This window comes from Gallinula chloropus, assembly GCF_964237585.1.
Source record: "Gallinula chloropus genome assembly, chromosome: 3".
Lineage (NCBI taxonomy): Eukaryota > Metazoa > Chordata > Aves > Gruiformes > Rallidae > Gallinula > Gallinula chloropus.
In genome coordinates, this window is record NC_140087.1 from 7,189,030 (window position 1) to 7,206,604 (window position 17,575).

Here is a 17,575-nt window from a genome sequence, read left to right on the forward strand (position 1 = left end):
TCTTAAATAAAAAATTAAAAAAAAGAGAGAGAGGATGGATAGTGCTACACAGACTGTCTAGTCCACTTACCATAGAAGCTTCCCTTCCTTTTTACAGAATCTTCTCAGCATTTCCAGAACATGATACCTACTGCTGGCTTAGTCATCACAGCCAAGAAGCAGGCACTATTCTCATAGTTAACAGACCCGACTGGGATTCACAGCCAATGCAGTGAACATGCCTGAAGATAAACCAGGTGATTAGCTCTGAAATGCTTGACCATGAAGAATCAAAAGGAAACAAGCTGACAGGATGTAAGGTCCTTCAGGGCATGGAACTGCTATTTATGTTGTCCTGTAGATTTCGCAAGACCTAATGCTTGCATGTTATTTTAGTCAGCTGGACACAAGAGTGAAGGTAACTCAGTTTGGAACAGCTTCACTTACAACAACTGTCTTTTTTGTAAAGGAAATCTGCAAGTTTCCCCTCCCCATAGATTCTCACGCATTCACACAGACTCTCTAGAAAGGTAAGACACTTTATTGAATTTGTTGATAAATTAAGAAAGGACTATGAACCAGACTTATGGGTCACAGGTGCTTGTAAACAGACATCAATTCATTCCCACAGAAAGCCCAACTCCACGTGCTCAGCCAGAAGTCACTTTCCCCAGCGCTGCTCACAGGCTGCATAGTGATGGAGGGCAGAGAAAAAGTCTTCATAGCTGATGTTCAGGTGGGAAGGCAAAGAACTGAGAAAGCAAGTTAGAAAAAAGTTAAAATAAGCTTTTATAAACACTGCATGATTCATACAGACACAGTCAGGGATATCACTGCATAAAGCAAGCTCTTGTCTGAGTAACTGTGTGATGTTGTTCGGCACTTCAAATTGGTGCGAAAGCTGGAGAAGCACAGGTCCACCCAGACTTTTAAGTGCTCTATAAATGCCCTCAAATTCAAGAAACAGCAACACCAGTCAGTTCAGTTAGTGCCAAAATCAGAAAGTACTCCAGAGGCACAATCATCTTACATGATCCTCTCCCCTGTATCCTTAGTTTCCCTGAGAAATCTGTAATCCACAAACAGAACCAGGACTGAGAACTGCTGAGACTAGATGGTGACAGAAGCTGTTCCTTAAATCTGGAAGAGTAAAGCCTGCTTGTGCCTAATCATGGCTGAAGGAGCAGCAATGAGTGTCTGACAGGTTTCGTTTAGCAATTTAAGAACCCTCCAATCAGTCTCCAGATACCTTTGTTTATTAGGCAGCTCTCTGCTTACAACTACTTCCATAAGGTAAGTCACATTGAAACCTCTTTGCTTTGATATTGTTCCAACCTGTTTTACAGTATCTATAGGCAACTCACATGATCTCGGTCAATCTGATGTGCCATGGAAGGAATCCTAATGTGCTGTCCACAGGACCAAACTTCAAGACTAAATCAGGATCAGGAAATCCATCTGTACCTATAGGAACAAGGTAAATTAGGTTTTATCAAATTCATCAGAAGACTTGCTTAATTCTAAGCCCTAAGGCACACCTGCTTTTTCATTAAGTGCCCTTTCTTTTTTTAAAAGAAATTAAGTGAAGGACATGTTAATAGTTAAAAGCTCAAGAGGACAGTCTGGTCTTGTGCTACCAAGCAGGACCAGCCACTGCAGGCCCAGCTGGACTGTTATTTTTATGTCAGGTAGTTTTTAAAGGTTTGGTAAGGAAAGCAATAGGAACAGTTACATTGTTTTGAGGAACAGCAAACCTTAGTGCTACTGCTTAAGCTGGCTTGTTCTAGTTTTGTCTTAGCAAGCTTGACTTCAGTAATGTAGAACATGCTGTACCCTGACCCCTACCTACCAACAATTCTAGCTCTACTACATGGAGTTGCAGCAGAGTAAAAGGACTATTATCACAAAGACACACCACCCTTAAAGCAGTTCCACTAAAGAACAAACTGATGTCACAGACTGTTGAGAAAACGAATTGTAAAAAAACCCTCAGATGAATTGTCTCTCAGTATGGAGCCAGAAAGGCAATTTTAAAAACAACTTTTACTATGAAGTTTCAGAAAAACTGTTGCAGGTGACACTGTCTGGTTGGATGAGTGAGGGCAGCATTTTTATCCTATTACTAAAGTGGACAGCATAACCCATCCCAGGGCAGGGCTAGGTAACACTGCAGGACTTCACTAGGTGTCCCACTCCCTTACTACCTCTACCTTAAACCCTCCTGCCAGTCATTCCACTAGTGAGAGCACCCTACTTATCCTCCAAGTTTGAAGACAACCAGTGTCTCCTTTCCACATTTCTGCCACACCCCAGCTGCTCCAGGCTAAGGTTAACAGAGAGGCAATAAGCTTAAAAGGCACAGACTCAGCCCAGCTTTCCCTGCTAACTCTAACAAGTTGCTTAGAGCAACAAGTGAAAACCAGTATGGTACCTCAAGGGGACCCAAGGTGGTAAATTGCTCTTCATGCCCCTACCTAGCTCATCTGAAAAGCATTCCAGTGGCCATAGCCCTACTCTGCTATAATGCTGCAATTAGTCACAATTATTGCACACTAATTCTTGTCACCCCTTCCATTACTCATTAATTCCACACGTTAACTGCAAGAGTGTTTACACCACAGTGCCTACCTTTAGCAAATAAAGTCAGTACTGCCTATTTGTTCTGAACTTCAGATGTTATTTCTCAATTTTTCCTCACTTGTTTAAGACACACCAACCAGTCAGGAGCCTTTAGGTTTTAGTTGTAGAGGAATTTTGCTTCAGGAACAACAGAACAGGAAACTAGGACCCTATCAGATTTCACTCCACCCAAGTTTTGCAACTGAAGCTGGAAATTAAAAAATTCGCATCCTCCCTCCCCACTGACTCATCACAACAGTAATCCTTTAACCAGAGGTATATTTCCCCATGTACATGCACCTCTAAGGAAGGATGAAGTATTTGGATACTAGTACCTTGTGCCACAGCCCAAATCTTATCTCAAGGTTAAGAAAAAATTACAAAGCAAAAGCCACAGATGTGTTCAGAAGCTAGCCTGTTAGTATGAAAGAGCTTTGCAGGGAAGCAATGAATACTTAGAAGTGGGGACTCTGGAGGAAGTGTCAGCTTTACTCATCAGCTGATTCAGTAGCTGAGTACTCCTCAGCTGGCCAGTTCAGCGGCAGGATCTTCAACACTGCAATGGCTTTTCAAACAGGAAAAGGCCTCCAGAGAGCTCAATTAATGCTAATATTTCCTTCTGGTTCTTATCTGAAGGAAAATGAAAACGTACACTGTAGTATTACTCTCAGAACAGTCTATTCAAAGCACAGTACTGGGCTTTCCACTCTGCACCCATTTCTCTACCTAAATATATTAACACCACAGACACTCTACATGGGGAAGCTCCTTCAGTGCTGCTATAGCACTCAAGCTTAACATACACAAGATAAGATTTGGGAGCAGAATGTAAGAGGCCAAAAGACTTGGACACTCAAGGGACAGGAATCTGATGACATCCCTCCTAGGTCAGAAGTTCTGTGAGGGGAACTTGAAGGAATTGCTAGAGCAGACAGCACGACCCTTCAGATAGATTTTTACAGGGCAACTAGAACAGCCTTAATGGACAGTCACGTTCTTTACTGGGAAGGCAGACAGCAAGTAGAGACAATATTAAGTGCAGCTAGCACCTACTTTTCTGGAAGGAGGGTGGTTAGCTGAGGCACTGCTCAGAAGAAACTACTCTCACACTGAAGAAAACAAACCGTAAGAATTAGAGCACGACTGGATTAAGAGCCAGAGAAGCCACACAAGCTAGAATCGTACCATTTTAGGACTAGGCTTCAGTAACTGCATCCTAAGCATGAACAGAAATTCAAAACACACATCATCAGATATTTAAATCAAAATACGAAAAGCCAGAAGCTTACAGAAGTCAGAACACAAACCCTGAAAACTCAAGTACTGCTTTTCAGAACGTGGTCTCAATTTAGATCAGGAACTCACAGATGTTTATATTCAATACCTTCACATTATGGATGCACAGAAACTAAAATCTGCCTACAACTAAGCTGAGTAGTTTCATATGCTGCTGCCAAGTCATGAAAGACTAGTTCTTCACCTCCAACTGTCTTAAACATTAAACTCAAGCAAATTAATAAGCCAGACTAGTTACAGATGCTACCCTTAGTTATTAGCCACATAGGTTAAGCAGCCTCTTCTCAAAGACTATGGTTTTGACAGATTAAAAGCCTAGGAGATTTCTCTCTCTGACCTCAGCTAGTATGTATCACTTGGACATTAAGTCTGATCTATTTAAGACCAGACCTAATACTTTCAACATATCCAGACACTTAAATGCATGGAAAGACATGAACGCGTGTTTTGAGAAGCTCCAGTTAAACATCACTGGCTAAAATACATATGTGGGTATTAACTGTCACTAGTTCTTCATAAAATGAGTGATTGTTTTAAAGAAGCAATTATTAATTTCCTTAAATTGCCTCTGGGGTACAACAAGGTATATGTCTAAGTAACTTAGAGTGCCTTAAATACGTTTAATGATGCTGTTACAGTAAGAAGCTATTATGCAGCATGCTGACAACAGGGATGGAGCAGAGTTTGAAATTAAGATTAAAGTGTGCCAACTGCCATGGTAGTCAGCCTGCAAAGCAATTCAGCTGACCACCCATTTGAAAATAATCACACTCTGAAGTCCAATTAATGGGAGACACAATAATGTGCCTGCAGACATCCAAGCTGAAGTGTGTGATCTGAAACCTGAACCCTGCCAAGCTAATTACAGCTCAATTAACATGCATGGATCATCTAGGAAAGCTGAGTAACTATTACAGTTCCATAGCACCACTGGGGAAGCAGAAGCTTCTTCTAAATTACTTCTAGAGGTGAGATTAGGGCAACACTGCCCTTCTCATAGCTGTTGCACATAGCCATGCTCCTCCGTACAGAGTAAGTAATCCATGTGAATTAGTAGTGAAGATAATTAGTGTGGTTTATACAGCAGCAAGAGATCAGCAAGGGTGGTAGTTTTGCAGCAGTAACAGCTTTAATTGCTACAAATAGATCTGGAAAAGACTCTCTGCCCATAACCAGGTTTGCAGCACGCTAACTTGCAAGAAGCTAACCTAAGTTCTAATAGTCTAGTTTCAGGTGACTCCAGCAGTACTTTTTTCAACAAGCTCATAGCAGAGCATCCCACAGAGGTTGTAAACTCCAAAAAACTGAGACTTTCCAATTCAGCCTAAGGTTCTCTTTTTCTGCTTAAAGGAAAAGCTCAAAAGGGGTAAACCAGTAAGAAATTTTAGCAGAAGCCCGAAAGCAACAATCATAACTTACCCTGATAGGCTAAGCATCGAGATGCCTAAGTTCTAAGCAATAAACACACTGGTAAACAAATGGATTAGAGTACTCTTCCCCCTCCCCCCCATAGACTATGTCATACTTACTACTTAATAAGTTGTCTAACACATTCACGTCCAGGTCTGTGTATGTTCTCTGCTGCTGTGCTACCAACTGACAAAAGTTCTGAGCAGCTTTTACTATGTCTGCTTTCCCGTCTTCTGGAGACAGCACCTTCAATGTAGATTGGCAATTTAAAACTGAAAGTACAAAACAGAGTTTAAAAGCAACAGAAATACAGTTGGTTTGAATGTGCTTTAGATAGTCACAGGATATGGCTGAAAACAATTTGGTTTATAATATATTTACTACTAGTCACAGATATACCTCTTCCATCTCTTACAGAGGAGGGTGTCCTGTGGGATTTGCTGAATTACTATACTGCAAATTTAAGGCAACTATTTTGAGGAGTCTTGTGGAAAAGAGGTTTAATTCACATCGGTCTTGACATGTAGAGTCTTCCAGGGAACTTGCGGTGGTCTTACACTGTCAGACAACGCAATGAGAGGACAGTGCCTAGATAGTAACTCAGGAGGTTATAACTAATGCAGAAAGACTTGCACTTCAGAGGAAAAGGTCCAATTTCTACCCTAAAAGAGGAAAGTGTTTTAACAGCTACTGCAGACATGTGCGACACACTGATAAGCCAGGGCCCTCCCTGAATACGATCACAGGATCTTTCATCAGCACTTCAAAATTGATGCAAGAGTTAAAATATTGATCTGCAATTGCTAAGAGAAGCTAGGAACCAGACAATCTGTAGTTACATCTGGGAGTTAAAAGATCATTTCATAACAATCTTACTGCTTACATTACTCTAAGTCTTCTCACACAAGGAGACTTGTATCACTGTCAGTTTTGATAAGGTACCTACACAAGGTGAAGTTACCAAGGAAGCTGAAAGCTACAGTGTACTACACCCAGCTTGAAGTAGCTGGGTTAAACACTACTGTGTGGACACAGACTTATACAGAGCTCATGACAGTTATAACCAGATACTTAAAACCAGCATTTCTTAAAACTGCAGAACCTGACTGCAAAGGGCCACAGGGTAGAGTCCAGAGACTCGTAACACCACCTAAACCCCCTCCACTATTCTATCTAAAGCCACCACAATGAAAATAATGTTTCTCTGATATTGTTTAATTTGTCACATGCCCTATGGCAAAGAACATTTCTCTGACAGTCTTTGTAAGTGTAAGACATGTCCTTTTGACTCTCAGTGGTGGTGGAAAATTGCAGTTTAATATTATTGACTGGATAGATGCCAGCTTGCTCAGCTCCAGGTATGAAGCATCTGACCTGGCTGTGGAACCTTCTAAGTGAAAATGAGAAATTCTGAAGAGAATTGAAAACACTTCTACTCTTCAGTTCCTATCTAGCACAAGACATTATTTAAATCTTGGGACTTAAATAACATGAAACTTGGGTGCTTCCATGTAAATCCTAGCACCTTAGCCCAAGCTGCTTACAAGGCAAGTTTATGCTACAACACTGGACCTAGCACTCAAGCTGGCACAAAGGATCTCACCATCTTATCAGCTCTTCTAGGGGAAGCAAAATTCAAACAGTGGCATCTTAAAGGCAGCCAAATGTACTACAACTTATGTAGTGTAGTCTTTGCTTAAGTCTTTCAACTATGTAATACGATTGTCTTAACTTAAGGGTTGAGAGTTTTTTATTATGAGGCCTATTTAAATATTATGTGCTGTAGTTAGGAGAGCTGTAAGTATCAGCCTATCCCTCCAAGGCAAAGACCTGCTTCAGTAAGTATGTGCTGGTGATTTACTACATTTTGAACAGACTTGTAGCATTTATGCTAGCCAGCAAGCCTAAATGAGTACTTACAGCAGATAGTATTGACTAAGGAACATTAACCCAGAAGCTTATTACTCTTTTCCACTTTACTAGACACAAAAGCTGCTGTCACAGAGTGTTTTGGTTTTAACTTACACCCTTTACCTTCCTGGTCTCATGATATACTGCCATGACAACCGCCAGCTTCATTCTTCCCCTTCCTCCTCCCCACTTACACCTCAAAGTTCAGAAAGATGGGAGTGCATGCATTAACTTGCATGCATCAGTTCCTTACGCTTCTCTGGTGCTTTTCCAACTCTCTCAAGATAATTTGTCTCCCTGTATTAGCGGGGAGTTGAGCTACAGTGATGCAAAGGGGCCACGGCACAACAGCTGGGCTAAAGGGCAAAATCAGACTACCCAGTAACAATCACTGTGGGCAGGAGAGAGTGACATTTTACTACTAGTTAAGAACAAAGTAGCACAATGCAAGTTTAATACTAGCTCAGGAAGGTTCATGTGTTCTGTTAATCAGTGCCTAATGAAGAAAAAGTCCACTGTACACAGGAATATGTTTAAGTAAAAGCAGAGTTATGATTTACCCAAAACTATTTAAGAGTCATACCAATCCCCAGTCACAATCCATCTTACCTTGATCAGCTTTGTCTTGATTCGCAAATTCCACGTTGTACTTGGAGCAATCTATTCCCAAGAGCTCTTGCTGCTGTTTTAAAATTTCATCCATCAATCTTGAATTATTCCTCTTGAAAATACCTTTAAAAAAGGTTGCATGTCAGCCAATTCCTATAAAGGGTGTTACAGAGCAAATCTGACACTAGGCAGGAAAAAAAAAAATCAGGTAGTCAGTACTGGTTGCAAACTGGAGTTCACAAGCACGATCAGAATCCAAAGCACACGCTGCTGCACGTGACTAATTTCAGTGACCTTGGAAAGACAACTCACATGCTTTTGTTCCTCTCTCACTCAGCACGCTGCAATTGCATAAGGGACAGCCAAAGGCTTCCTTTATTGTCCTTAGTATGGTAGCGATAGCTGGAGATAGCAACACCCTACCAGCACAGGGCCATCAAGCCAGGCTAAAGCAGCCCAGTGCTCATAATGCCCCTGCTGTAGATTCGCAGCTTCAGTCTGCTACTGCCTCCTGCCCCACCACTGCAGCTGCAGGCAGCAAAGCATCAGCCAGGAGAGGAAACCTGTGTATCAGGCAACTGTCCACTCCTAGGCCACAGCCAATGCTGTGGATTTCCTAATAAGAGGATTTCACAAGCTGTATGTTCCAAGGAGTTAGTGCAGTCCCCAATGCCTTAACTTACATGTTTTTGGCAGACGTATTTGGACTCCAGGAGATTACAAAGACGTGCTTAACCACACATACTGGGTTTCCTGCTCTAAAACTCTAACTCTTGAAATACACAACATAACTATTTCTAATTAAAAGCCACAGTAAAAACTAAATGTGACAGTTTAAATATTTACAGTGCAAAAGTGTGGCCAGGCATATTTACTTAGGAGCTGATAACACTTATCACCTTGCATTCAGGGGTTGTTACTAAGAACCTAAGTTTCATTCAGAAAACCTATGTCAAGCACTTCTGTTGACCGGTGTAAGAATGCCCATGCAATCTTTCAAGAGACACTAAACTTGAATCATAAGCCTGACCATAAAATTCTACACATCACCTTAAAGGTGATTCCGGGATTAGAACAGCAGTTTCCACATAAGTAGTGGTCAGTGTATAAACACTGGGTTAAGATTGTAATACATTACGAGTTAGTTTGCAACGTGAAATGACACAGCACATTTCATTTAATATGCTAGCCTTTAGGGATAATGAGTTAGCATTTTCATACAGGCTTCATTAGAGGTTTTAATAGGTGCTAAAGCATCTGTTTTCCCTTCTCATTCTGGACACTTCCTTCAAAAATTAAGTTAACTTCATTACACAACTGTAAGTGATGCTTAGAACTCATTTTACACGTTGCCAGACAAGAAAATCTCAATAAAGCAGCAACCATGATAGAAAAAATAGCATGAGAATACTTCTAAGTCTATAACTAAATTGCCACACTTTGTGCTCCTGCTTGCTACTGTATATTCATACTTACCGGAAATTGAGGATGCTGCTGTGAACAGTGCTGTTTGATACAACTCTGCCTGCCTAAGTCTGTTTTGTGCTGGAATCAGCACTGATTGTCTTCCTTACTCTTAAGGTCAGCAGCAGTGCAGCTACTGCAATTGCTAATCCCGCACCATCTTCATGGAAGATCTGTACAAGGCTGCATGTGCCTCACCTCTAATACTCACTTGATTTCCACCCACTCTGAGAGGAGGAAAACACTTGACTGTCTTCAATATTCACAAGAGCTGGCACAATTCGCAAGAGTTCCCAACCTGGGAAACAGCTGCTCTCTTCTTCCCCTTCCTCACCCAACACTAGTGATCAGCAAGACATTTTTTTCAACAAAAGTTGTTACCTATTCCCAGAGACTGGAAGAACATATTTAAGAATCCACAGTCTAATGTAAACGAAGACATTGCAGGCAACAGGTGTAGGAGGAAAGACTAAGGTGCTTGCTGTTCAGTAAAAGAGGACTCCAGAAAGCACTTGGTCCAGCTCTGAAGTGAAGGTCCTTAATGCATGCAGTTGATGGATGTGTTCTTGAGATCTATCTGAAGAGCAACAGCACTTCCCTTCTACTCTCCTCATTTATCTCGCCCACCTCCTTAGTTGCTCAAATCTGGCTCTTGTGTTGCTCTTGGAATAGCAGTTTAACATCAACTGGAAGCTACTGCAGTTGTACAGCTGTAGTGTCTCTTTCTTGAAAAGACCTCCACACACCCGCAGCTTTCCTGCGGGTAAGATCCCGAAGCACATCAGAAGGCAGCAAACTTCCGAGCTATCTGAAGTCTTTATAGAAAACCTATAGCATTTGGGGAACTTTACTCCCTCAGCATTTTGTCTCTCACTCAGTGCACAAGAGACTCTAATGAATGCATAAGATGGCAAACACAGCCCTGCCAGAGGCCATGTACACATGTACTTCACAAATTATCTTCTGTGCTCGTGGCTTCGACACACGCTCCCTCCCAGGATCTTAGAAACCCAATTTATAGAAGGCTCATTTTTTTAAAAACATGAAAATATATCAAATTTAGTTCTGGAAGATGTTGTTGCTAATTTATACATGATAAATATAGTAAACAAGAGTGCCTGCATAGATCAACTCACAGAAGTGTTCCTAGGCAGCGAGACTTCAGTCTCGATTTAATGCTACCTTCCAATTTTGTTCACAGCCTTATGTGCAAGGCAAAAGCAAGCCCATAATATGCTTTTAATATTATAGAAAGGTAATGTTTAACAAGAGGTCTAATCAATTTTATCAATACACTAGCTGTTTGCTGTAAAGAGTGGAAAATTGTAGCTCTGTTACTGTTTCTAAAAGGAAGCACAAATACAAAATTGTCACCATTATTTCTCATTAGGCATTTTTTGGTTCTGAAGAACAGGAAAGGTGTTTTTTTAGTCAGAACTCTGGAGTCTCTGCAAGCTGATACAAGTGTGTATATTCCAGTGAGTGTTTTAAAAATTGAAAACAAAGAGAATATCAAACTTTGGTTTGGTTAACGTGGGGGTTTTTTTCCCCCTTCAGCTACTGAGAACTTGTGAGCTGATTTCAGGAGTAATTATTGTTTTTACAACACAAGCCATTAGAGCTGGGGCAAATCAGAAGCATTTCAGCTTCCTGCAGCCATCCTCATTACACAGGTCTCTTCCAGAGCACACACCTTTTGCTCAGTTGTACAAGTTACAAGCAGTTACAAGCCATGCCCTGTGCAGTCAGCAGTGGTGCTGCAGCATTTTAGGGTTAGAGACTGACAGACACCATTTGTAATTAGGAGGCCATGAGTTCAGCCAAAGGAAGGCTCAATAGTGACAGGAACTGTGAGCTGGAGGGGAACAGCTGGCACAGAGGAACACACCAGGTGGAGTCAACCAGTTGTTTCTCTGGCCACACTACCACAGCCACCACCTGTTAGTGCCCTAGTAGCATCTCAAAGTTCAACTTTCTCTTGGCTGGCTTTAAGCAGCAGAATCAGGCAACACAGAATAACTCAGCTCTTCCTTACAAAGAAAGACCTTAACCAAAGTTAAGCCTGGGAAAGAATACCTTTCCACAGCATTTCAGTTATTTGCTTTTTCTCAACTCTCATCCCAATGAGGGAAGAGCCTTAAGCTAACAAGTCTACTTAAAGCATCGAAGTATTAATGGTTTGAGAAATAACAAATCATAACCTGACTCAAATAACAGACTTGCAAGAAACTGCCTTAGCACATGACCTTCTGCTTACACCCAGCATGAGGAGCTGGTTGACAACTGAGGAACAGTTTGAGACATTGCACTGAACCTCACTCACAAGACATGGGGGGGGCTAGAAAAATATACTAGGCTTAGCAATTCCAGGAGTCTAGAAAAAACATAATCCAAGTTTGAAAGTGGGTGAAGTCACTTAATTCTCACCCACATTAAAGCCTACTGCTAACCAAATCAGAAGAATTCAAGCCTGAATTTATCATCTCATAGGTTACCATCTGTCCCACATTTCTTCTTGGAGGGACATTCTGTGCCAGGAGAACAGGAGTTTACTGGCAGTCAAGAGTAAAGATACTACCTTCACACTACCCAAACCCATAGAGATTACCTTCTACAGATCAGCATTAGCCCTTTCAGTAAGTATGGTCTGAGGACTCTTCCCAACTCAACACCAAAACGTGAAGTTCCACATGGGTGAAGACCGACAGCCAGTGCCACGTGATGCTGGGATCTCACAGGATTTTTCCTGTGACACAAAACCACAACATATTTATCTCCTCCACTGAACATCCAGAAAGCTTTATGGCTTGATCAGATCAGCTAGACTACTAAGTAACTTGGAAGAAAGTAAAAGCCTGTGTTTGGGGCTAATGAAATAATTACTTTTGCTTACTGCAGTACTCTATAATTTCAAAGAATTTCTAACAAAGTTGGTCAGAAGTAACACAGTTCACTGGAAAGCTAAACCCAAGATGAAGAAACACAAGCTCTAAATACAGTCATACTGTGGGCTTTAAGAAACCTTTAACCTAAACCATCTGTTCAGGAACCCAAATGTACTCAAATGCCAAACTCCCAAAAAGCACTTTAGACTTGCCCTACACAATTTCAGGAAAGCTTCATAGGTGGACAGATGTAACACTCAAGGAAAGTTTTTAAGTGGCAAAGTAACTTTAAGCAAAGAAAGTAAAAGGATATAACAGTGGTCAAAGGCTTCTGCTCCCCAGAAGATACATTAACTGCCACTATATAATTGCATAATCACTGCCTTCGGACTGCAAGAAGGCTGCATTATTTCCTTGGAGATAAGGTCTTGATCAGCATGACTGGACTGCTAGTCATGCTGATTGCAAGTAACAGGATTTGCAACACCAAAGTCCACCCAAATAAACCCTTAAGAACTCTAAAATTTTAGCCAGTCTGGCTTTAATAACCAAGGTGCACACTGTAGCATTAGGTTTATTATGGCTGCACTCTGCTGCGGATCAGCAGAAATTGCAAGAACGAAGAGAACCCCTGAATGTCAGAGGCAGCAAAAGCACACCTCTGGCCTCTCAGCCTGGGAGGGACAGGAGCCCCGGGGGGCAGGAGAAGAGGAGGAATCTTATGTTTGAGCACTAACTCACAGCACCACATATTTCTCAAGTACAAGGCAGTTCCTTACATTATGGCCCTTCTGCAGTCTGTAGAGCCCTTTCCACCCCAGTCTTCCAGCATACTGATCTCCATGGATTCAGAGAGAGCCCACGACCCGATCACATCACACAAGTATTATCCACTGCACTTGTAACCTACTGGGTTCTGCCAACTACCTGTGAGAATCAGCACAGCTCCAACCAAGTTGCCTTTACAGTTACTGGTGCAGCTGCTGTAAAATACTAGTGTCAGCTCAGATGCAGCTACTTATTTTGACACAGAACCAACATCCTATTTAGTCATTTTGCTCAGAAAATATAAATTCACTACTATAATCAAATAAGCAGCTTGTCTGGCACTTCTTAAGAGAACTTCATGCCTCCCTCTTCCTATAGAAGGGGCAATTAATGACACACTTTTAATTTAAGCCTTCTGCAGGACACTGACACAGTATTTCTTCCAGAAAAATGCAACTGTGGAAGACCAGTCTTGCAATCAAAGTTTCCTGTTGCACCAAGAAGAATCTCAGTACTACAAATACGCAATGAAGGAAAAGGAAACAAAGTATACTTCACAACGTTCTACACAGATTCAGAGCATTTGCCATTGTGTTTCCTTCTTCACCACATGCAGCATCAGTAGGGACAACATTATCTTTAGTAAGTCAATAGCTGGTAGGCAGAACCTTATAAAGCAGCTCAGCAGACCAAAAGTAAGTCTCACCACCTGAGAAGACAAGTGCTCAATGCAATTTAGGTTCACCCTCTGCTACAGGTAAGCACAAACAGCACCTGAATTTGTTCACCTTCGCTGTACTAGTTACTTCTGAGGGTTCCCAACATCATTATTATTCAGAACCGGATTCAGCGACAACTGCAACATCCTGCTTAGCAGGATGTCCATCTGGAAGCGCTCCATGCTCAATCCAGACACTGTAAGGAGCTTAGCACTGAGGGAAAGGCAGCATATCTGCTACTACCAGAAGTAAGTGTATACTCAAAGCCATATGAACTACTTGCTCGCTCTCTGAAACCAGTTTAAAAGGCTTAAGCTGACAAGATGCTCTGCAAAAAGCTGTTGTGGTTGCTATCCCTGAATACCCACTGAATGCTGGTGAAGAACATGCATTTGTGCAACAAACCAAAGGGTACTCTCATCAAATCTGAAAGTTTGGCAAAAGCCACAAATTTAAAATGGTTTAGCTGCTCTGCATTTAGTTTTGCTTTCTTCAATTATGTTCCAACAAACAGGCATTCATGCTGGCATATCCTGGTCTCAAACAACTAACAGTAGAACGAACTACTGAGAAGCAGTATGTCTGATCTAAAGATGAGAGCAAAGCTGTATTTTTCAAGTTTCAAAACCTCCTAATATGCAACTGCAACATGAATGTAACATTGCATAGAAACAGCAGCAAATAATATCCAAGATATTATTTTTCTGAACTGTTAACAAAAGGTTATTTCAGCTATGCTGATCTCCAGAGGACGCAACCTTGTCATTTCTGGCCATCACGCTCACAGTCTTGGAATAGTCAGCCTTAGAGCTGTCAAGTTCTCAACACGTGCTGGAGAAGCAGAAGTAGCTACTCCATGATGCAGGAATCACATGCTGTAACAGCACTGGCTCCTCTCTGTCAGACAGGATCCCTGTGACAGCAGCTACCTAAGGATTGGCTGGTGCCTTCTCCTTCCTGAGAGCTGTGTGGCTGCACAGTGAGTAATCTGAAAACCGAGACCACATTGAAACTCTCAGCTGGGTCTGTTTCCCAGTTCTGTTCTCATATATAGTTTGTGCTGGGATATAAAAAGGGACTAAGTAGACACACATAACATATCAGGCAACGCTGCAGAGAGCTTATTTGAGGTTTGACAGAAATTATAGATGTTGTGCAATAAAATGCCTCTCTTCAGGCTACGACAAAGTCTCACTCTCATTTAGTGCTGTTTGCTCTGCAACATTTAACCCAGTTTAATACTTTCCAAATTAGAAAGTAAACCACATTGACACATAAATGGCTTTTCAGAAGGTGCTGCCTGTTTTCCGTGTCCTTGAGATCTTATGCAAATATTTTATACCATTCCTTGACTCCCAAATGAGGAAGTAAGTACTCACTGAAACACAATACAACCACACTCCACAAACAGCCCCACACAGATGACCAGTTTAAACTGCTAAGTGACTGGTATTAACCCTAGTTTCTTAAAGAGATCTTAGATAATTTAGTGAAAGTTAAGCCATTTGAGTCTAATATCACATCTGAATCACCATACATGACAAAGTATTAGTGGCAGTGGATTTTAATAAAGAAGAAAGTCAAATACGGTCTGGGAGAGATCTGCCTAACTCAGATGCTCTTGCACACCTGACAGCAGGCTGTACCTACTTAGGAAGAATGCACTGCACAGCTTTTCCTGACAGCACTAGCAAACCACCACTGCAGACTGTACCTCTAACCTGGCATAAAACTACAGTTAATCTAATCTGCACAACATCTCTAGATAACCATTAGAAGCGGCTCAAAACCGGTAAAACGCCGGTGTCTTACAGTCTCACCACTAACAGTAAGAGTCCAGGGATCTTTAGCATGAAGCAAGAAACATAGGACACAGTCCATGTCACATTTGTTAGCCCTTCTGAGGCAATAGGTTATACAGTTTCAGAGATCACCTCTCAGCAGCTGGGTCGAAAGCTGCATCTAAGAACGTTTTGAATTTGGATGGTTTCATCTCCTCAGTAGAAAAGGACAGGTGTGAGGAAGAGATTCCTTCCATGCTTATTCCACAGAATCTTAAACCCAAACTCTGAGCTTATCTTTAAGATACTCGATGAAGTGGAATCAGTGCATCTGCAAAAGCAAGAAGTCAGTAGTCTTGCACCCGAGACCGAGTAGTGAATAAAATCAGACACCAGACCTGTGAAAGCTTTGGTGTTTTTTCAAGCACAGGCTCAGAGTTCACTCAGCACCAAGTCCTCATACCAAATGCAAGCCACGTCCACACCAGGCAGGACACACATGCTTATGTTCAACTACCTTTCCACCCTGCCTCTTCACAGGAGAAAGAGTACACGAAAAGGAGCAGCCACTCTCACCCACCGCTTACAGAAGTTCAGACACAGCTCATGAACGGGGCTTGCAAGAGCACAGAGCAGGTCGCCGGTCCCCTAACAACCCATGCCCCACGCGGTCACGCCTCTCAGGCGGCAGCAGCTCCCCTCAGCCGGGGGCTGGGGACAAGGCTCTAGACAGGCCCCACCACCTGCCCTCTCCAGCGAGCAGGCAGGGCCGGGGCACCTCGACACAGGAGCCGGGGCAAGCAGGTACTCGAGGCACTCCTTGGGCTTACCAGAGCCAGGAGCTCCGCACAGGCCAAGCGGCTCCAGGGGACGGGAAAGGAGCTGCCAACAGCGAGGCAGGGACCCGGCTGGGGAAGACCCCGCTGGAGAGAGGGAGCGCCCCTGGCTCCGCGCCAGCGGCTGGCCCAGGCGAGGCGGCGCCTGCCTCCCCTAGCAAGCGGCCTCCGCCCGGGACGTCCCCGCGGGTAGGGTCTCCCCGTTCCCCGGTGCTCACCGTTATGGTCGTAGACGCTGACATAGGAGATGCCCACCGCCATGCACCACACCACCAGGCTGGCCATGTCCGCGTAGCTCGGCTCCTCCTCGGTCACCACCAGCCCCATGTGCACCGGCAGCTTCTGCAGGGCCCGCCCGTCCGAGCGCCACCGCTGCCGGCTCTGCGCCGCGCCCCCGGGCCTCCGCCGCCGCCGCCGGGCCTTGCGGAAGGCGAAAGCCCCGGCGGCGGGGGCCAGGAGGGCGCAGGAGGCGGCGGCGGAGGCGGCGCGGCGCCAGAGCCAGGCCCCGGGGCCGGCGGCGACGCGGCCGCGCAGGCAGGCGAGCAGCGCGCGCTGCAGGCAGAGCAGGGCGCGCAGCAGGGCGTGCAGCGCGCGCCACGCCAGCGCGCCCGCCCCGCTCATGGGGGGCGCGGGGCGGCGGCCCCACCCGCCGCCGCCGCCGCCGCCAACCGACAGGAGCGCGCGGGGCAGCGGCGCGGGGCCCGCGGGGAGAGGGCCGGGGTGGGGTGTCTGTGCCTCAGCCGCGGCGCGCCGCCTGCCGCGCCGACGCCATCCCCCCCTCCCCTCCCTCACTGAGTCCGCGTCCCCCGCCCGGCAACCACCGCCGGCGCGGCCATCTTCCTGCCGCCCCGCCTGATCTTTCACCTCTCACCCCGCCACACGCAAGGCGCCCGTTGGCCGGCAGGCGGGCTGCCGTCACTTCCGCCCGGGAAGAGCGAATGACGTGGCTCTGACGGGGCGGGACGAAGGGCGCGGAGGCTGGGGCGAGCCCGGGGAAGCCCCGCCCCCTTGAGCGGGCGGGGGCTCGGCGGGACTGCGCCCCCTGGCGGCCCCCCGCTCCCTCGCCAGTGGCCGGGGTCGGGAACCCGGCGAGGCGTTGGGGGAGCGTCTGGCCGCGCTCCGCTTATCCTCCAGCTTCCGAGCTCGCCCTCGGGCCGGACGGCCAGGCAGACCCTTCCCGTGTCCGACCCTTGGTCTTCCTGGCCGCCGCAGCGCCTCGTTCGCGCTGGCGTTTGGGGGGCGGAACCGAGCGCCCCAGGCACAGCCGAGCCTCCCCGGTGCCTGTACCCCCACAGCGC

At 44.7% G+C, this 17,575-nt stretch overlaps 1 protein-coding gene across 1 annotated transcript; it reads right to left on the reverse strand.

Moving 5' to 3' along the window:
* Positions 1–498: 498 nt before the first annotated feature.
* Positions 499–16,898, reverse strand: NUS1 (NUS1 dehydrodolichyl diphosphate synthase subunit; the record flags this gene model as incomplete). Its single annotated transcript, XM_084262290.1, has 5 exons — positions 499–731; positions 1,344–1,443; positions 5,424–5,576; positions 7,825–7,947; positions 16,496–16,898. The coding sequence occupies 5 exons, from the start codon at positions 16,896–16,898 to the stop codon at positions 641–643; spliced, it is 870 nt and encodes a 289-aa protein (XP_084118416.1). The 3' UTR covers positions 499–640.
* Between the last annotated feature and the right edge of the window lie 677 nt (positions 16,899–17,575).